The 22,448-nt window shown below is 40.9% G+C and overlaps 1 protein-coding gene and 1 long non-coding RNA gene across 2 annotated transcripts; both read right to left on the reverse strand.

Moving 5' to 3' along the window:
• Positions 1 to 713: 713 nt before the first annotated feature.
• LOC139450563 (uncharacterized) lies at positions 714 to 12,673 on the reverse strand. The gene is made up of 4 exons (XR_011652236.1): positions 12,525 to 12,673; positions 5,586 to 5,685; positions 4,369 to 4,514; positions 714 to 1,472 (listed from the first exon to the last, which is right to left on the reverse strand). It is a non-coding gene; the product is annotated as an uncharacterized lncRNA (long non-coding RNA).
• A 2,618-nt stretch (positions 12,674 to 15,291) lies between these two features.
• Positions 15,292 to 22,083, reverse strand: LOC139450265 (uncharacterized). The gene is made up of 4 exons (XM_071231942.1): positions 22,004 to 22,083; positions 19,085 to 19,184; positions 17,167 to 17,315; positions 15,292 to 16,537 (listed from the first exon to the last, which is right to left on the reverse strand). Exons 1-4 carry the CDS (start codon positions 22,050 to 22,052, stop codon positions 16,473 to 16,475), a joined length of 363 nt encoding a protein of 120 aa, XP_071088043.1. The 5' UTR covers positions 22,053 to 22,083; the 3' UTR covers positions 15,292 to 16,472.
• Positions 22,084 to 22,448: the final 365 nt, after the last annotated feature.

Raw genomic sequence — 22,448 nt, forward strand, 5'->3', positions numbered from 1 at the left:
GTTGTTGTTGGGATTAGTACATTGTCCTTGTTTGCCAACAGGAAGCTTGGGCATGGGTTGCATGCTAACCTCCACTTTTTTACGTGTATACGTCTATTCTATCACTGCTGTAAGCATCCGGCATCCTTTATACTGAGAAGTACGGCTGTGGAATAGGACTTCCTTGTCATTATTATTATCAGCATAGACAACGCTTACGCTGTGCAACAAAATGAAGATAACAATTACCCATTGGACCTTAGTATGGGTAGTAAGATGGTAATTAATACGAGATAGTTTAGCACATTCACAGCCGTGTGTGTGTGTGTGTGTGTGTGTGTGTGTTTTATTCCAGCTGTATGACTGCGGACATAAAATAACCAGACAATACGTCATTGATAGGAGGGACGATCCGCTCAGTGTTAGAGCCTGACCACCCGATTCATTTTGTCGCTTCTTTCGACCAACATACTACGTTGCTGGGGACCAATTCTGGGACACGGGTTTCGTTGTTTTGAGGTCTTGTCCTTCTTAACAAGGCATGTGTTTACAGAAAGTACACCACCATATCCTTGCTCGTAGGTTCACCCTAGTGGTGAATATCTATTCTTGGTCTTCTGCAAGTTTTCCTCCCGCAAAAAGCCGTCGAAGTGTGGTAGGACACAACTCGCTTCAATGAGGGAAGAATAAGTAGATTTTATACTTTTATATTTAAGCCATAGGAATTTGAGTATGTTCATGTACTACATGGGTGTCTCAACACAGCGATTATAAACATTCATACGTCAATACCATAGAGGTGAGAAGTTTAAGTGTCAGCATGTAAACAAATCTACAATGACACGGAGGGTCATAAAAAATGACAAGCATTAAGAGAGGACAACTTTGTAATTAATGACCCATATTCATGTTGGGGTTACGGCAGAGTTGAGATAATTTTCCGATCACATATTGATAAGATCAAGAGGTTTTATTGTACTTATTGGCCCATTTACAAGAGTACAAAGAGATAATATCCGTGAGTACAACAAAGCTATAGAGATGTGCTGCATACAATACAACAAGGATACTCGTATACACATAAGATTACAGATTTTATTTACGATTAGATGTATGTGGCAGACCCACGCCTGACAAGATTATTCACATACTGTAAGCAAAGACCAGACTTTCCTTTCAATTTCGTTTACGAATCCGCCCACTCCAAAACATTTAGAATGTGACCAGTGTTAGGAAATAGTAAACTTTTATATTTGAAATAGTATAAATGCCTTAGAAAATCGAAAAGGGAAAAAAATGTATTTGAGAGTTTCGACCTACCAACCAGAATGTTTTGGCCTAAAATCAGTAAATCCAAAGGGATAAAAGAGTCTGGACTCTGTAACGCTGTCAGTTCCCATCAGTCTCATCTATGGTCCAGGTCTGGTATCAATCAGCAGGTCCGCGAAGCGGCATGATAGGTTGCGCCTGTCAATATCCTTGGTGTGATTTACCTGTTCAAATACACCCGAAAGAATGAGGTGAGGTGAAATGGGGTTTAACGTCGCGTCCAAGATTATAGCGACGTGCATGCACGTGTGTGTGTGGCTGCTTGAACTAGACCGGACTGATGCCGATTTATAGTGCTAGCTCACTGAGATACCATGCCGCAGTTTAACATGAATACCCCACTCAGACACAGTATACTGACCCCTGAGCCGAACAGTCCTTGTTTTAGCCCATCAAGTACCATCTTTTAACGTCTTTTGGCATGACGCGGCCGGGGATCGAACTCCGGACCTTCCGCTCTCCGGGCGGACGCTCTACCACTAGACCACGGAGGCGGCCTCGAAAGGATGAGGCAGGACTTCGCAGATCAGTAACAATCGCCATCCATCGTATTTGTATGATTCCACGGTGACATGACCTTCACCAAGTGAGATGCACGTTCGGTCTACATACATTAGTACCTCTGATGAGATTGGGTGCAATTGTGTATTGCCATCTTTTCACAGCAAGGTTACATTGACCTGTCTGAAAAAACACCACCCATCACCTCTTTCACTTGAGCTACAATAAGGAAGGGGCCCCGTGCAACAAAGCGATCTTAGCGCAAAGATGATCTAACTCCCATACGTTAACATATACTTACGACAATCATAGCACTGAGATCGATTTGTGGAACGGGCGACTGGTCGATAAAACAAAACGGCTGCATAGGTGCATATATACAGGTGAGCTTCTGAAACCTGGGCCCGGTTCCACAACGCGAGCTTAGGCCTAAGACGATCGTTCTCCCATACTTTAACATAGACTAATGGCAGTCGTAGCATCGGGGTCTCTTTGTGGAACAAGGGTTAGGTCGTTAACACATGAACAATACAACAAGACAGGTGTGCTGCAGGGACCTGGGACCACTTGCACAAAGCGATCTTAGCGTTACGACTATTATAAGCCTAAATTAAAGTAGGGGGTACGAGTGGCCCAGTCGTCTAAGTCCCTTGGGTACGCCAGAAACCTGTGATTGTAGGTTTGAATCCCGGTTCGCCCCGATTACATTTCTAGGTTTGTCAGCACCATACCCGTGCTCTCGTGGGTTTCATCGATGTGGTAAACGTCTGAGACCTGCATCACTTCGGGATTTCCTCCCATAGTTTGCTGACACGCCTTGATATAATTGGAATACTATTAAAAGCGGCGTTAAAACCCAACTCCCTCACTCACCAATATGTTAAAGTATGGGAGTTACGATCATCTTAGCGCTAAGATCGCTTTGTGCTAGTGGGCCCAGGTTGTTAAAACACGTCAACAATTAAACTATATTGATACAAGAACGTATCTTAGTTTATATAACCACGTGAGCTACAGAAACTATGTGCCAGAAATTCTGGACCGCCTCCGTGGTCTTGGGGTCGAGGGAAATGTTTGGGGCTCGTTCCCGGCTGCGGTATACCAAAAGACGAGCCAAAAGGAGCCAAAACAAGGACTTGTCAACGCAGAGTCCGTATACGGTGTCTGGGTGGGGTATTCATGTTGAACTGCGGCATGGTATCTCAATTGGCTAGCACTTTAAAATCGGCATTAGTCCGGAGTTGTACAAACGGACGCACGCACGCACGCAAGCACGCACACACGCACACACGTGCTTGCACGTAACTATATAAGTGCAATAATCTTAAGCTCGACGCTAAACCCCATTCCACATCCCCTAGAAGATCTGATCGTAGTAAATATAACCCTGCATGTGTGCTACAAGAACTGCATGATCACGTAAATGTAACCACGTGAGTTACGAGAACTGATCTTAGTACATACAACGACGTGTGACACGAGACCCGATCTTAGTAAATATAACCACAGGAGTTACAATAAAGTATCTTTGTACATATAACCATGAGAGCTAGAAGAACCGATCTTAGTAAATATAACCACAGGAGTTACAATAACGTATCTTTGTACATATAACCATGAGAGCTACAAGAACGGATCTTAGTAAATATAACCACAGGAGTTACAATAACGTATCTTTGTACATATAACCATGAGAGCTACAAGAACCGATCTTAGTAAATATAACCACAGGAGTTACAATAACGTATCTTTGTACATATAACCATGCGAGCTACAAGAACCGATCTTAGTAAATATAACCACAGGAGTTACAATAACGTATCTTTGTACATATAACCATGAGAGCTACAAGAACGGATCTTAGTAAATATAACCACAGGAGTTACAATAACGTATCTTTGTACATATAACCATGAGAGCTACAAGAACCGATCTTAGTAAATATAACCACAGGAGTTACAATAACGTATCTTTGTACATATAACCATGAGAGCTACAAGAACGGATCTTAGTAAATATAACCACAGGAGTTACAATAACGTATCTTTGTACATATAACCATGAGAGCTACAAGAACCGATCTTAGTAAATATAACCACAGGAGTTACAATAACGTATCTTTGTACATATAACCATGAGAGCTACAAGAACTGATCTTAGTAAATATAACCACAGGAGTTACAATAACGTATCTTTGTACATATAACCATGAGAGCTACAAGAACTGATCTGGCCCGTGAAGATCCGTGGTAGAATAGGTTTTCAGCAACCCATGCTTGCCGTAAGAGGCGACAAACAGAATCGGCTGGTCAGGCTTGCAGATTTGTTTGGTGCACGTCATCGTATCCCAATTGCACGGATCGATGCTCATGATGTCAATCACTGAAATGTCTGGTCCAGACCGCCGTCATTTTGCTGGAATATTGCTGAGTGCGGCTTAAAACAACAAACAAACAAACAAACAACAACGGATTTTTGGACATACAGCCATGGGCGAGTGAAAATGATTCAACTATGATTTAAGAAATGCACGTCAAATGTATAATATTACGAAAGTACCTTAAGACGCAACAGTTAATGCGGGTTTTTTTCTCCTTGTGGACGTGGTTGTGGTACCCTCATCACCGCCTAGACACACCTTACAGACGGTGCCGGCGCAGCCGAGAACGAAGACGATGCAGCCAACGATGATTCCGGCTGCAGCCCTGATAACATAAAAAAGATGTTCCGTCGTATGAAAAGGGGAAGCAATTGCAAGGTCTAAATACCGAAAATTTATTTCGGCTTGTTTCTCCAACGTAAGGGGGGCCCAGTCGTCTAAGGCGCCGCGATTCGCTGTGAAGAGTTGCGTCCCTTGTGCACGACAGAAACCTATGATTGTGGGTTCGATTCCCGGTTCGCCCGATTATGTTTCTAGGTTTGTCAGCACTATACCCGTGCTCGTGGGTTTCACCGAAGTGGTAAACGTCTGAGACATGCATCACTTCGGGCTTTCCTCCCACATTAAGCTGACACGCCTTGATATAACTTGAATACTGTTAAAAGGGGCGTTAAACCCAACTCACTCACTCTCCAACGTAAGGATCAGGAACGTGACGTATATTGTCCTCTTTTATAGCGGTGAGGTGAAATGGGGTTTAGCGTCGTGTGTGTGTGTGTGTGTGTGTGTGTGTGATGCCGATTTATAGTACTAGCTCCGAGCCGACCAGTCCTTGTTTTATCCCCTAAATGCCGAGCGCTAGACAAGGTAACTACAAGTACCATCTTTTAACGTCTTTTTGGCATGACGCGGCCAGGGATCGAACTCCGGACATTTCGCTCTCCGGGCGGACGCTCTACCACTAGACAAAGGGTTAGTATACCTTTAGGCGACTAACGGGATCGGGTGGTCGGGCACTCAGCCATATTCCAGCTATATGACGGCGGTCTGTAAATAATCGAGTCTGGACCAGAAATCCAGTGATTGATATCATGAGCATCGATCCACGCAATTGGGATCGATGACCTGCATCAACCAAGTCAGCGAGTCTGACCACCCGATTGGTGGATAAGGATATATCGGGGTGGGGTAGGGTGATGGATGAGGATATATCTGGGTGGGGTCGGGTGATGGATGAGGATATATCGGGGTGGGGTTGGGTGATGGATGAGGATATATCGGGGTGGGGTTGGGTGATGGATGAGGATGGGTGTATTGGAGTATTTCCGGTATTAAATAACGCGATACGGTACCTGCACGCAGTATTAGATCAGTTGATCTGCATTAAAATACGTACCCATTACTGACACAACAGTAAATCAAACGTGTATCAGTGCAGCATCCGAAAATACAAAAGAAGCTTTTATGAGCACCGACGCATGTTTCCGCTGCCGTTCCTGTACCAAATAGAACTTGAATAATACAATCTGTTCCTGTACTGAATAGAACTTGAATAATACAATCTGTTCCTATACTAAATAGAACTTGAATAATACAATCTGTTCCTGTACTAAATAGAACTTGAATAATACAATCTGTTCCTGTACTAAATAGAACTTGAATAATACAATCTGTTCCTGTACCAAATAGAATCTGAATAATACAATCTGTTCCTGTACCAAATAGAACTTGAATAATACAATCTGTTCCTGTACCAAATAGAACTTGAATAATACAATCTGTTGCTGTACTAAATAGAACTTGAATAATACAATCTGTTCCTGTACCAAATAGAATCTGAATAATACAATCTGTTCCTGTACCAAATAGAACTTGAATAATACAATCTGTTTCCGTGGACTCATAGTATTTATAAACATACACAAGTGGTTATTGTTTTACGCCGCATTCAGCAATATTCCAGCTGTGTGACGGCGGTCTTAAAATAATCGAATCTGGACCAGACAATCCAGTGATTGACGTCATTAGCATCGTTCAACGCAATTTTGATTCGACGATATGCATCAAGCACGTCTGCAAGCCTGACCACCTGATCCCGTTAGATGCCTCTAACAACAGGCATGGGATGCTGAAGACCAATTCTAACCCGGATCTTCACGGGTCCAATGCATCAGTGATTATACCAAAGAAGACATTTGAACAAAATCATTGACGTCATTACATAAAACATTCAGCATCAATTAAGGCTCTTGTCAACGCAGAATATACTGCCATAGATCATTGCTCTGCTTCCAATCAAATAATAAACAAAAACACATCCCAACATTCAAGATTTAACACACTGCATTTTTCCCTAGCATGTCAAACTTTTGTACTGTCATTGTCATAAAGAATATTTCACAAGCATGTGTGTCATACTGATTTTATGAAACGAGCTTCAGAATTCTTGTATTTCCCGAGCGAGAGAGACGGCAATACATGAATTCTTTCACGAGTTTTGCAAAATCAGTACGACACACATGAGAGTGTAACACTTTCTTTATTACCTATGCGTTATTTCTTAATCCTTTTGAGCTCCTCATTAAAAAATGCACTTATCACGACCGCCGCCTGCATTGGCATTCCCACCGTCATACTGGTTGTTAACAAGTTGTGACAATTTTTGTCTTATGAACATGCACAGAGGACCAACGTATGCAAATTATTGAATCGTGAGTTGTAGGAAATACATGCTCTATTTTCATGCGACAAAGTTCATGTCTATTTCCAGGCGCAGCCAATGAAAACGTAAATCAAAATCACGTGACATTTTCACGTCAATTTGTAAACCAAAATGGCGACTACGATTCATGCCGGTAATTTCTGCTTTTCGGTTTCCAAAGTGTCGGCGCTCAATAAAGGACCCATGAAAAGTAGGTACGTAGATTTACCCAACAAATTAGAATCTATAAGGTCTCATTCTCTAAGTTCAACTTTTCACGTTGTTATTTGAAACGGCAGGCTGTGTCCGTTCATTGTAGGTTAGGTCCAGAATACTTTTCTAAAACTCAAAATACATCACGCACACTTCACAGTTTTGGATTCTCTGGGAAAGTATCTATTATGTGATGTAATTAACAGTTATTTTAGGCAAAACATTAGCAAAGTTAACGACATCTGAAAATAATGTTAAACGAAAACATCCCATTTTCGCATTTTATTCATTCCTTTTCTCAGTGAAATTACGTATTCGAATAGTGAGTGAGTGCGTGAGTATAGTTTTATGGGCGTAAAAGGCAAAATTGCGGTGAAAATTATAAGAATGTATCACTGAAAATCAGTGATGGCACCAGGTGTTCACGAAAACGGAGGGTATATTGTGTTGACACTAAGTTTCCTTGTACAAATAAACATATTAACTTCAATCTATCTCAAATATGTAATAGTAATTAATAATCCAAAGCTTCCGCCATGAACTTAGTGAGTGAGTGAGTATGGTTTTACGCCGCTTTTAGCAACATACCAGCAATATCACGGCGGGGGACACCAGAAATGGGCTTCCCACATTGTACCCATGTCGGGAATCGAACCCGGGTCTTAGGCGTGACGAGCGAGCGCTTTAACCACTAGGCTACCCGACCGCCCCTATTTATTCGAATAACGGATATCTACATGGAAAGTTCAATTGGAATAATTTCGCGTGTCTGTGGTTTGTCAAAACACAAATGATAATTCCGAAAAGATTCCAATAACCCTATATTCGTTTTAGAAATTAAATTTTAAATTGTTTAAGGCACAAATACAAACGATCCAAATAAAATCAACTGAAATAATAAAATGTGGAACCAAATCCTGTGCTCTGAAACCAGTTGGCTTGCGGATACTCTTTTGAAAATATAAACACACCACATCCAGTTTTACATGTTAACATTTTCTATTTCAAGAGATCCAGTAGTCAATGGATCCCGTGGACCCCAGGCTTTTCCCGAGCTCCATGTTTACATTTTCAACCAAAACCGAGGAGGTGTGGTTTATCCAACTTATGAATCATCTAAAATGCAAGAAATACTAAAAAAACGTCGAGGTACCTTAAAAATTGAGACAATACATCGTGACGCCGTATTGCAGGAATTCGATCAAAGCGTGCGAGAGAAAAAACACGTGCAGCATGGACCAGCTGGAGTCATGACATGTCAAATTACATGAACAGCCCCGATGGCTCATAGGGAAAACAGTAAAACAGTGGGTTACAAAACGAAGTGTGAGGTTGCGGGTTCTATTCACGTATAAGCATTTTCATGTAAAAACTGAATATTTTGTTCATATCAAGAGACCAGTTTAAATAAACGTCAATAGGAAAACCTGGTTATTACGATTGAAATATAAAACATGATAGCAGGTTTATAAGTGACCCATTTCAAAACCTAGGTTTAGAAGATGAGCCTGTTATTAGGTTTTTCCCGAGGTTTTCAGAAACCCAATGCAATATTGGCTTACACGGTGATAGGTTTATAGTATTATTTTCAATGCCATAATAAAAACTGAATTTCCGGATATACGGGTAAATTTATTTAGTAATTATTTCGTTTTGAATGAAAATCGTCCGGGAACCGAGGTTTCCGGATATCTGAAGTCCATATAAACGAGGCACGACTGTATATGAAATTATTGAGGATCTGTTGTCTGTCATCTTCCCGAGGCAAGAGCGTCCACAGGCCTTTTTATCAAAGTCTTGTTTCCACCCTTGCCACATTAAGCTCTTTTTCCTGTGCTACATATGATTGGACTATTGCACATATCGATAGTCCAATCAGTGAACGTTTCACAAAATCAACATCCACGACTGGTACACCTTCGTATAAAATGGCGTTACCGCTGCCTGTCTTTGTTGACACGATTATGTTTTTGTCATCTTTAAACCCCCCAACGATTGCCTTATATGTTTTTGTGTCAGGGATGAAATCCTGAATGTTTTCGTTATCTGATCGACTAGGTCGTCGCCTATGGTGGTCGCCATCTTTGTGAAGCTATACGAGATAAGAACAGCGATCTGATTGGATATCGCGTTTTCATTACAAGGGGCACTACTCGTCGACCCAAGAAAAGTGGCCTTGCTGTGGCAAGGGTAGAGTGAGTGAGTCGGGTTTAACGCCGCTTTTAACAGTATTTCAGTTATATCGCGGCTTGTCAGCTTAATGTGGGAGGAAAGCCCGAAGTGATGCAGGTCTCAGACGTTTACCACTTCGGTGAAACCCACGAGCACGGGTATGGTGCTGACAAACCTAGAAACATAATCGGGGCGAAACGGGATTCGAACCCACAATCATAGGTTTCTAGCGTACCCAAGGGACGCAACTCTGCACAGCGAATCGCGGCGCCTTAGACGACTGGGCCCCCGTGCTGAACTACTGATATAGGCTACTGGACACGCTTGCCTCGGGTAGATGCTGTTTGTTTGAACATAGACATTCGTCGTGTCATGTAACGCATATCATTCTTTTTATTTAGACCAAATCCTGACATTCATATTTCTGCATCTGAATATGAAAAACACACATTGGGGTTATATTTAAGCGGAACAAGGAGGAATGAAACTTGTGTGTTTTCGTAACGGTGAATATTGTATATTGGGGTTGAACATATGTCTGTAAGTAACATATGATTTCTACGAAATAGCTTATAAAATTACCTTGTTGACAAGGGAACATCAGCAATTCGCTGTGCAGAGTTGCTTCCCTTTTCACGCCATAAACCTATGATTGTGGGATCGCATCCCGGTTCGCCCCGATTATGTTTCTAGGTTTGTCAGCACCATACCTGTAAACGTATGTGACCTGCTTCATTTTCGGCATTCCTCCCACATTAAGCTGACACGCCGTGATATAACTAGAAGGCCACCAAAATTGGCTTTAAACCTAACTCACTCACTCCTTGTAGACAATAAGTGAGTGAGTATGGTTTTACGCCGATTTTAGCAAAAGTCCAGCAATATCGGGGGTGACTGGAAAATGGGCTTCACAAATTGTACCCATGTGGGGAATCGAACCCGGGTTTACATGGTATATTATTTTGTGCAGTTCAATTATATAAAATACTATTACAATCAATGATACGCGGCTTGACTGCTCATCCAAAATTATAGTGGACACTTCTCTGACCAAAAAGGTCTTCCACAGCGCTTGATAACAGATGACAGAAAAAGTTGCCCAAAGGGTCGTTTCCATTTCAATGTAAATGAAATTAAATATGCCTTTAAGCAAGATGGTCAGCGAGCACATAGTGCAAGCTGGTTAAAATACAATAGTTTCAACATACCAACGACGAAGAGAAACAGGAAAGCGACAATACTTAAACGGAACGCTCGCGGTACGTATGATAAGCACATACTGATAAATTCCGTTATCATGTGTATAATACAATTAGTAACATTAAGTAGTATATATTTCTATTTTCACTATTCCTGTTAAATGCTGTCATTTTGTACACATAGAAAACTGAATTGAAAATAATTGAAAAATGTGCCTAAAATAATTGAATCTCATGTGACATTTCATTTAGAAACAGTTAATGAGTGAACACCGCTTTGAACAGAATTTCAGTAACATTCATTTATATCACGGCGTGTCAGCTTATGTGGGAGGAAATCCCGAAGTAAGGCATGTCTCAGACGTGTACCCCATTTGGTGAGACCCGTGCATCGGGGCGAACCGGGATGCAAACCCACAATCATAGGTCTCGAGGAACGCAGCTCAGCTAATTGCGGCGCCTGGGACGACTGGCCCGACTTTCGAGAAATACACGAGTTGATAAAGAAAAAAGATAGGGATGTCGAAACAATGTGATCACGATGCGTATTAATGTAAATGATATGTGGGGGTGGAGTTGTCGCAATTAATTATGATTGATGGATAACATATCTTAATATCTTAACCTTGAACAGGCTGACTACAATCGGTGTCAGAGTTCACACATATCTATCGGAACTACACCCCCCTATACTCGTACCACTGTAAAAGTCAAACAGTCCAGGTGAACAACTTAGAATCGAGGAGACAAAATGATGATATGTATTTAAAACATGACTAAGTTCATGGGGGGCGGTCGGTAAGCCTTGTGGTTAAAGCGTTCGCTCGTCACGCCGAAGAACCGGGTTCGATTCCCGACATGGGTACAGTGTGTGAAGGCCCTTTCTGGTGTCCTCCGCCGTGATATTGCTGGAATATTGCTAAAAGCGGCGTAAAACCAAACTCACTCACAAAGTTCATGGCGTACTATTACATATTTGAGATAGAAGATTGAAGTTAATATGTTCATTTGTTCAAGGAGACTTAGTGTCAACACAATATACCCTCCGTTTTCGTGAACGTCTTGTGTCATCACTGATTTTCAGTGATACATTCTTATAATTTTCACCGCAATTTTGCCTTTTACGCCCATTGGAATCTGTTTCGTCTGAGAATAGAGCCTAGTTATTATCTGGCGATGACATTTTCTATATAATAGTTCCCAAAGTGATATTCTCACTTTTTCACAGTTTAGATTTACTTTCTTCACATGACATAACTAATACAACATTCTTTGAATGACTCTCCAAACGTAAAACAATGACTCGAGGTTGCATGTAGAAGCCCCAGTATCAATACGCAAAGGCTGTCTTCCAAAGGCCGTGCACATTAGGGGCTGGGACGAGTCCAATTTTACTACCCGGGTACCCACCCCCCTATTACTCGACCCTACCCGGGTATCCAATATAGGTCTCAAGAGATACAAAATGTCCGATTGGGAATATTTTTTTTTACCACAGCACTTGCAAAACGTATTAAGATACATGTATTAAACGGTCTGGTCATGCATACACCGAATATGACTTAAGTTACATCTTTATTCAACCACATGAAAAATAAGAAGGAATGGGTGCATAGTCAGAAAGAAATGCGAACACTAGTGACTTGTAGTGTAACCATAGAGTTCTAGATATTTTTTGTCATTAAACAATATATCACATGACTTACCACGGGTCCGATAGTCCTGGGGGTATCCGGGTCCTACTGAGGGCCAACCCGACCCGGGTACCCGAGCTACCCGACCCAGTCCTAGCGTACATTATGCCAGATGACAAAGAAGATGCCGAAATGATTGACCTTTCCATTAAATGTAAACTAGAAACCAAGTGTCCAGGTATGGTTTATCTAGATTTAAGTCCCTTAAATGTCAGCAAAGGTTTGAAGAATATACAGTCATACCAATACGTATTTTATAAATACAACGAGAGCGCTTTCTTAAACACTGATTGATTAGGTTAAACAGGTACGCCTCTATTCATATGTAGATCCGAATAATACACCGTTATACGTACCAGCAATTAAGAGAGTCAGGAAAGCTGCCACAACGCTCCAAACCTTCATATTTACGCGACACTGCAAGGTAGCAGGATGGACACAATTTTTTATGGATAACAACTTCTTTAATACTGTGAAAGGCGACGTTCCGGTATAGATCCTTATACCGTTGTCAAGCAAGACTGGTGATGTCACAATAACTCATGATATCGTATCTAAACTTTGAACATCCCAACACCACCCGATATCAGACTACACGCATAACAAAATTAATATCACAATGGCATGCAAATATGCTATTTTTTGTAATATATACGTGATATGTAATACATATACGAATGGTTTGATATCAACACATGAGGGTATCATGTGTCGAAATGAGCGGGTGAACATGCATACAGGTCATGTGGCAATAAATATTGCTTAATATTTGAGTGTTCATGTGGTGTTGTGTTCGCGTAAATGTGGCTCGGGGATCACGAGAATGGCTGTGAAAGTCGGTTTCAGATGTACATTTTGACATGTACACTTGACATGTACACGTGAATGTGACTGTTTCATCGTGTAATTGTGGATGTGACTGTTTTATCGTGTAATTGTTGATGTGACTGTTTTATCATGTACATGCGAATGTGGCTGTTTTATCATGTACATGCGAATGTGGCTGTTTTATCATGTACATGCGAACGTGTCTGTTTTATCATGTACATGCAGACCTGTCTGTTTTACCATGTGCATGTGAATGTGACCGTATTAGCATGTTCCTTTGAATGTGTCTCTTTTATCACGTAAATGTGACAGTTTTATCATGTGCATGCGAATGCGTTTTCACATATGCATGTGACTGTTAAATTTGTGCTCATACGAATGGGACTTCTTTTAATTATCATGTGCATGTGAATGGTATTGTTTTAAAATGTGAATATGACTGTTTTAGCATGTGCATGTGGATGTGACTGTTTTCGCATGTGAATATGACTGGTTTAGCATGTGCATGTGAATGTGATCGCTTAAGCATGTGAATATGACTTTTATCATGTGCATGTGGATGTGACTGTTTTCGCATGTGAATATGACTTTTAACATGTGCATGTGAATATGACTTTTATCATGTGCATGTGGATGTGACTGTTTTCGCATGTGAATATGACTTTTAACATGTGCATGTGAATATGACTTTTATCATGTGCATGTGGATGTGACTGTTTTCGCATGTGAATATGACTTTTAACATGTGCATGTGGATATGACTTTTAACATGTGCATGTGGATATGACTTTTATCATGTGCATGTGCTACCCGACCGCCCCACAAGCATGAGAAGAGTATAAGGACTATCAGAAAGTTCTGAATGCAGCTGCTGGTCAACACAGTCAGTTGGTCTCCGTCTGAACGTATGGTAAACTATGCCGGCACATCCAACCCCATCTTCCCGAGGCAAGAGCGTCCACAAGCCTTTTTATCAAAGTCTTCTTTCCACCCTTGCCACATCAAGGCCACTTTCCTGTGCTAAATATGATTGGATTATGGCACATATCGATAGTCCATTCAGAGAACGTTTCACAAAATCAGCATCCATGATTGGTACACCTTGGTATGAAAGTCATTTACCGCTGCCTATCTTTGTTGACACGAATATGTTGTTGTCATCTTTAACCCCCAATACCGACGTGCATGCATATGTGTATGTGCGGAGGTGTGGGCGTATGTGTGTGGGGTGTGTGTCGATTTTATAGTGCTTGCCCGCTGAAATACCATGCCTCAATTCAACAGTAATACCCTACTTAGACACAGTATACTGACTCCGAGCCGGAGTCCTTGTTTTAGCCCCTTAATGCCCAGCCTCAGGCAGTGAAACAACAATTACCATCTCGTAACATATTTTGGTATGACGCGGCCTATGGTCGAACACTGATCTTCCGCTCTCCGGGCAGATGCTTCTTCCACTAGATCACGGATGCGGTCTATGTACATTTAAAAGACATACTACGGTAATGATGTGGAAAGATACATTCGCTCAAAAGATCAGTAGTTAGGCTGCATAAAAATATGTATGAATTTCTCGGGATGACGATGGTGGGACTTTTTAAAATCGAAAACAACAGGGATGAGGGAGGAACTCTTTACCTTTTCACCCACCAAAAATACCAAAAAAACACAACTGGTCACACACAGGTTCTTTAATACAATGCCAATTGTCAAGCATTGGACAGACCGCCTCCGTGGTCTAGTGGTAGAGCGTCCGCCCGGAGAGCAGAAGGTCCGGGGTTCGAACCCAAACCGCGTCATACAAAAATACGTTAAAAGATGGTACTTGTTGTTACCCTGTCTGGCGTTCGGCATTAAGGGGCTAAAACAAGGACTGGTCGGCTCGGAGTCAGTATATTGTGTCTGAGTGGGGTATTCATGTTAAACTGCGGCATGATATCTCAGTGAGCTGGCACTATAAATCGGCATCAGTCCGGACTAGTTCAAGCAGCCACACACATACACACACGTGCATGCACGTCGCTTTATAAGTGCAATAATCTTAGACGCGACGTTTAACCCAATTTCACCTCACCTCACATCTCGTGGTATATCAGGTGAACGGTTGCGTTGCATGTGTTTGTAACGGTTGGGGCAAGATACATTTGCCGTTTCGCGAACACCTGGTGTCACCAGTCACTATTTACAATCAACGAATCAATATTCTTGGCACTTTTCAAGTTAGAGGGGACGGAGTCCCATAGATGTGGATTGCCACTGAAAAAGCTCGTTTTGCCAAAGTTGTTTTAATGTCTGGTACAATAATTCGCTGTTCCTGTTCTGAGCTCAGAATGTTGAAAGAGATCTCTGATCATTGATCGTAGAGTAAGTCAAGCACAAACCTTCTGAACGACACTCTATTTTATTTGTAGCGAATTCCGATACAGGAGTTAAATTCTTATTTATATACGCAAAAGACTTATGATCATTGGCTTTTCGACAGAATATAATTGTTGCAATTGCTATTTAATGTTTCGTTCGATTTGCTGCATCTTAGATTAGGCGTGAACAAAAAGTATCAACGTGTTAGAAAAGTGTGTGTTTAAATTGTTCATACAGATCTGCTTTTCACGTGAACATGAGTGTACACATCTAATTAAGTCGCATCACAATTATTATTAACAGTAATGCTCCTTGCCTCATGATGTAGACCAGGAATATGTTAACCATTACCAGGCGTTGTATTAGAAATATATGTTAACAACTGACAGAGTAACCAATTAACACAAGCTGTGTCAGAAATGTGTTAACCATAAACAGAAGTTGTGTCACAAATATCCTAACTATTAATAGAAGTTGTGTCAGAAATGTGTTAGGCATTAACAGAAGTTGTGTCAGAAATGTGTTAGGCATTAACAGAAGTTGTGTCAGAAATGTGTTAGGCATTAACAGAAGTTGTGTCAGAAATGTATGCTAACAATTAACAGAAGTTGTGTCAGAAATGTGTTAAACTATAAACAGAAGATGTGTCACAAATATCCTAACTAATGCCAGACGTTTTCATCATATAGCATATATACATCATGTTCTAGTACAAGCAGCCACACACACACACACACACACACACACACAAACACAACACACACACACACACACGTGCAAGCGCGTCGCTATATAAGTGCAATAATCTGTAAGTGCAATAATAATGTTCTGTATCCAAATAATTCTGAACGCACATTTTTTCAGTAATCCTAATTTCTACTGCAAAGTAGTCTTATCAAAACTTGCAATGAAATTGACGATTCGCGGAGAACTGTTTCCAGCGAAAATATATCTCAATCATACCACCTTGATTTGTAACCAGGACCGACAGAATAAAATAATCTTAAATTTGATGTAATCACCCACAGCTGACATCGTGTGTTTTGAAAAAAGTCTCAATTTTTGTCACGGGATCATTTCAGATGCAGTTGGTTCCTGGTATGCATATGGTCAGATTAGTAAATATTGGGTGCCGAGGAATACGGTGGTGGTTGTTCCCCATAGCCTAGGTTTGATTGACCTGAAAAAGATAGAACAGGGCTTTTCATATTAGTTGCCATCAACCTTTTTGTAAAGTTATTTTATATGTAAAAATCACATCAGACAAGCTGAGCTTCACGGCCGATCTACACATGTCAATACACAGGACAAGGTAAGATGTGTCACCTTTACATCGGCACAGGTCTAGGTGAGCTATGTCATCAATACATCAGCACAGGACAAGGTGAGCTTTGTCATCTATACATCAGCACAGGACGAGGTGAGCTATGTCATCTCTATATCGGCACATGACGCTACACGAAGGCGGTTTGTAAATAATCGAGTCTGGACCAGACAATCCAGTGATTGATATCATGAGTATCGATCCACGCAGTTGGATACGATTACATGCATCAACCAAGTCAGCGAGCCTGACCACCCGATCCCGTTAGTCATCTCTTACAACAAGCACAGTCGCCTTTTACGTCAAGCATGGGTTGCTGAAGACCTATTCTACCCCGGATCTTCACGGGTCTGTAGGTTAGTGAGTATTCAAGATGTATAGCAAAAGCAGATGAGTATAACGGAAATTAGCGAAGTATATGGAACCAGCTGAGATATGGGCCTGACCCCGCAGCACACATTTATAAATTATAGTTATTTCAGTACCTGAAGCTGTGGTGCATTGCACAACGCTAACTCCGGGCTGCGATACCACTGTTCCTGCGAATCTCACGTTGGTCATTCTTCGTCGTATGCAGAGGGCCACTGCACAAACGACGAAAATCAAGATGACCACGATAATGCCGGCTCCACCTCTGAAAACAAGAGAATACGAAGTTAGAGATACCATTTGGTGTGGTGTCTTTTTAGTTGCCCTAAACGGTGTCATATTAGGTCAGCAGAAAAAATATTGGGCTAACCCTAACCCTAACCCTAACCCTAACCCTAACCTAACCCTGTGAGCCTCGCCCAATATGTTTCTGCTTATCTAAATATGACACTGTATACAGCAACTACAAAACACCATAACGAATTTATTGTGCCTAAAAGTTTCCACTATTTGGTATCTATATCGCGCATGTCCTGCCAAATTGAGTGAGTGGGTGAGTTTGGTTTTACGCCGTTTTTAATAGTGTTGCAGATATATCACGGCGTGTCAGCTTAATGTGGGAGGAAAGACCCAAGTGATGCAGGTCTCAGACATTTACCGCTTCGATGAAACCAAAGAGCACAGGTATGGTGCTGACAAACCTAGAAACATAATTGGGGAGAATCGAGATTCGAACCCACAATCATAGGTTTCTGCCGTAATATAACTGGAATACTGTTAAAAGCGGCGTTAATCCCAACTCACTCACGCACTCATATCATCAATGAATTGCAAGTATTACCAGATGTTTGTGTTTTAGTCAACCAATTTGAGACTTGCTCATGTTCAAACGCTCCCTGTATTCTCTAATATCAGCCTTTTTTGACACATTCTACCATACCCATACATTTAAATGTAATGTTTCTATGAGTTCAGGGGCGGTCGGGTAGCCTAGTGGTTAAAGCGTTCGCTCGTCACGCCGAAGACCCGGGTTCGATTCCCGACATGGGTACAATGTGTGAAGCCCATTTCTGGAGTCCCCCGCCGTGATATTGCTGGAATATTGCTAAAAGCGGCGTAAAACCAAACTCACTCACTCACTCTATGAGTTCAAGACACGCCAGGCTCCAAAGGAATAAAGTTCTTTCATATGAACACAACCTATGACATTCACAACGTTTTCTACAAGGTCTGCTAATTTCTGCAATCATGCCGACTCCATGGTCCATGTAAGGGTTCCTTGACTTTTATCACAGTTAAAATGTCAGCAGTCATCCTGCTTTATCGAATGGATAATTCCTATAGCATCAGTTACAAAAATTCAATCTCAGATAAAAATCTTAATTCAATAACTTTTCGGAGTCTTTCCGAAGATGCGTCCAAAACTCCAAATATTCCATCTGATAAAAAACAACTTTTCAGTATGAAACTATTTCCACCACGGTGGAAATAGTTTTCTGTATTTTCATTTTAGTTTTTGACATTTTCGCTTTTGTTTTTGATATTTTCATTTTAGTTTTTGACATTTTCGTTTTTGTTTTTGACATTTTCATTTTAGTTTTTTTTGACATTTTCGTTTCACTTTTCAGCGATTAAAAATCTTCTTTACACATGATTTATCACATATTCGTAAGACAAATCGTGTTAATTTGCAAAAGGTTACGATAAAAGTTAGTGAAATATCAAAATATGGAAAAAACAGACTCCATGTCCCTTATGGGCCACCGTAGATTACAGTTTATTTCTGTCAATATAGCTGCAATTATCATATTTCTACGCTGAAAATAAACAGCATATTTATCATAGGTAATACGATATGAAATGTAAGAGTCATCTTGCCGGTTTATAATGGTCAACAACTTCTGAAAGTCTCTCATGAATTAAGATTTAATTATTAATTATTAGTTTCTATGTATCCGTCCTGGGAGTTTCCCTCCTGGTATTTATACAGCGGCACAATTGGTTTCATCATTTGTTCTGTGTAAGCATACGTACCCATTACTGAGACAACAGTACACATATAATGCGTCAGAACAGCATCCAAACGAGCAGTAGATGTGCTCATTTGCCCCGTAGCATATTTCTGCTGCCGTTCCTGTACCAAATAAAATTCAGATAATATCGACACTGTTTCCAAAACCATATGAACACAATAAGCACTTAATACAACAATACATAAAAAAAACGCAGACAGATGCTTATCATTTTAGCCTCGATGTACTCTGAACAGCACATGCTCGTTTTTTCAAACAATTACCCCAACATCACCGCAGCACGCAACAGAGATGGAGACGGTATCATTTTCAACACAGGTATTCACCGTCAATTCCAGCAGCAGAAACTGCTCCTTTGTCATATTTGAAGAGGCACGGGTGGTCCGTTCGATTAAGGCGCCACCATTTTCTGGCAGAGTTGCGTCCCTTATGCGTAATGATTCTATGACCTTGGGTTTTACCAAAGTTGTAAACGTCGAAGACCTGCATCACATCGGACCTTGAGCTAACATGACGGAATGCTATTCACAGCGGCACTGAACCTATCCTCGCTGCACATATTGTAGATTAATTACAGAAGTTGTTCACAGCAATAATTAACAGGCAAATTTCAATATCAGATATTGTATAGAGAATCTCGCCCGAGTGTCTTTTGATATCAAACATACCAACACGAGTTGATAAAAGTGGAATAAACTCCGAGTGTTGATATATTTGTATCAAAAGACACAAGGGTGAGATTTTATTTATCATCTAACATCATTCTTCCAACTTTTTGAGTTTGTAGACTGTAATAAGAGGCGACTAACGGGATCGGGTGGTCAGGCTCGCTGACTTGCTTGGTGCATGTCATCGTATCCCAATTGCGTAGAACGATGTTCATGATGTCAGTCGCTGTATTGTCTGGTCCAGATTCCATTATTTACAGACCGCCGTCATATAGCTGGAATATTGCTGAATGCGGCGTTAAACAAACAAACAAACAACCAAAGACATTGGGGCAACCGAAGCCTTATCATGCCTCTTCCTTTGACATGTGAATTACTTGAAGCCCGGGTCAAACTGGAATGAAGAACTCCAGTGTGTATGCAGAACTAACTGCCATTAACATTTTCCACGTGGATTGTCTCTACACGAAAAGTATGTCTGTCGTAGCTCTGACTTGGTGCATAGTCACAGATAGACACCTTAAATAGACTCTGATAAAGCTGTGAACTGTATACCCCTTAACACCAAGTAATGTGAGGCTGCACGTGTATATCATCATGTACAGACCAGATGTAAACTGGTCACCATTTCAGCCCTACATTATCTCACAGTGACGTTGTTGTATGGGACTGTCTGGCGAGAGAGGGTAACCACATGACCTTGACGCAAATCAGTAGTATCAGTAAACATTAACTGCGTCGGTGATCCAACTCTCGTATGGCCGCCATCTTGGTTCGCTCTTCAATCTCATTTTTTGCTGTTTTATTTAAAGTTTTTCTGTTAAACCTGTTTTCCGCTCCGAACCACTCGTGGGAGTCTCCAAAAATTTTCAAGTCATTTATTTTTTTTATAAATGTCCAAGTAACTATCTGAATTGGATCAGATACAAACTAATCGCCTCTGTTTTTTGGGGAAGTGTACAAACTTTTGACGTAAGATTCGCTCTATTTTTGCTCCCGCGTTCTGATTGATCGACAAAATGTCCGCACCATCAATCCAAATAATCCAAATCAACATACAGTCCAACAGACTAAACTAGGCCAACGGCTTCATTATTAATAAAGTATAGCCAGCAGGGGTTCAGCCACAACTTACTTGAAAATCAGAAGTCTTGTTGGAGAAAAGCTGATACTAGTATTCAATATACACGCTAAATGCTTAAAAAATGTGTTTTTAATTATTATTTTCATAGCATAATCACAAAAGTGAAGTGGGTACTAGTTATCCAACTTAAAACACTCCCTCCATGCAAGTGTTTCATAAGGTGAGGTGAGGTGAGGTGAGGTGAGGTGAAATTGGGTTTAAGGTCGCGTCCAAGATTATTGCACATATATAGCGACGTGCATGTACGTGTGTGTGTGGCTGCTTGTACTAGTCCGGACTGATGCCGATTTTCAGTGCCAGCTCACTGAGATACCATGCCGCTGTTTAACATGAATACCGCACTCAGACACAGTATACTGACTCCGAGCCGACCAGTCCTTGTTTTAGCCCCTTAATGCCGAGCGCAAAACAGGGTAACACCAAGTACTATCTTTTAACGTCTTTTGGTATGACGCGGCTGGCAATCGAACCCCGGACCTTCGGCTCTCCGGGCGGACGCTCTACCACTAGACCACGGAGGCGGTAAATGTTTAATAAAGTATTGTAGACAGAAAACTTCAAAATTGGTCAGATAGTAAAAGACTGATGTAATGAATTGTCCAATGACCTTCTAATATTGAACTCATTCATATGTCATGTATATGCGAGGTAGACGTTGTTGTTTCCATATGTAGGTACCCAATAGGTATCCATGCATATAATATTAAATTAAATTATCACATTCATTTTACTGTCTTGCTTCATTGAAACATTGTTTGATAATATTAAAGAAAATCCGACTTAAAAGCTTGCCACAACAGAAAGGCTACAGAGAAAAGTAAGCAGAATTGCGTCCTGACTTCAATCGGATCTAAATAATGCAATTCTTAATACCCATTAAAGTATTCTCGTGAATAATTATGTTACATATGTATATAGCAGGGCGAAAAGACAGGTGAAATAGTGATTAATGAAACATGTATCTATGCATATCTATATACGCACTATCAACGAAGAGAGAAAAGAAATCAGCCAATGTACTCTGTACAACATCGTTAAAACAACTAAATGTTTAAATACTGCTTTTGATAGAAAAATAATTGTATCAAAGCTACATATTTAGACGTACCAGCAACAAAGAGAGAAAGGATAACTGCTGCAATACTTCCAGCCTTCATGTTGACAGGACGCGGGGTTGTATTACATGCACTGATCTGATTACATGATTACATATCTGATCGGACGTATAGATTACAAAGGTAACTCTGTTGGAGTACATGTATGGCACAACACCATCCTTGATGTTCACTGTAAGCAGTGCGGTATTGTATTCACTGTAGCTATTACTTTACCTCCGCTGTATAAGGTTACAACTAAAGAGGATTACGTTAAATGCCAAGGCTTGTGAATATGGGAAGCATTATTTTTCAAAATTTTATATATATATGTTTACTCAAGCCCTTGTGGAATCGTTGGGGTAATGTCCATATGACAGTCGGTTTGATGTCAAGTATATTCAAAAGGTAACGTCTGTGCCCATGAGGGGGCGGGGGTGGTCCAGTTGTCTATGGCGC

Source organism: Haliotis cracherodii, unplaced genomic scaffold (assembly GCF_022045235.1).
Source record: "Haliotis cracherodii isolate W230 unplaced genomic scaffold, xgHalCrac1.p SCAF_8, whole genome shotgun sequence".
NCBI lineage: Eukaryota > Metazoa > Mollusca > Gastropoda > Lepetellida > Haliotidae > Haliotis > Haliotis cracherodii.

What these genes read in the sequence shown, in the direction of transcription:
- LOC139450265 (XM_071231942.1), bottom strand. Translation starts at nt 22,052, where the DNA reads ATGAAGGCTGGAAGTATTGCAGCAGTTATCCTTTCTCTCTTTGTTGCT. An exon ending in CCTTTCTCTCTTTGTTGCTG is followed by an intron (nt 19,185 to 22,003) that starts GTACGTCTAAAT and finishes TATTTGGTACAG; the next exon opens with GAACGGCAGCAGAAATATGC. An exon ending in TACTGTTGTCTCAGTAATGG is followed by an intron (nt 17,316 to 19,084) that starts GTACGTATGCTT and finishes TCTTGTTTTCAG; the next exon opens with AGGTGGAGCCGGCATTATCG.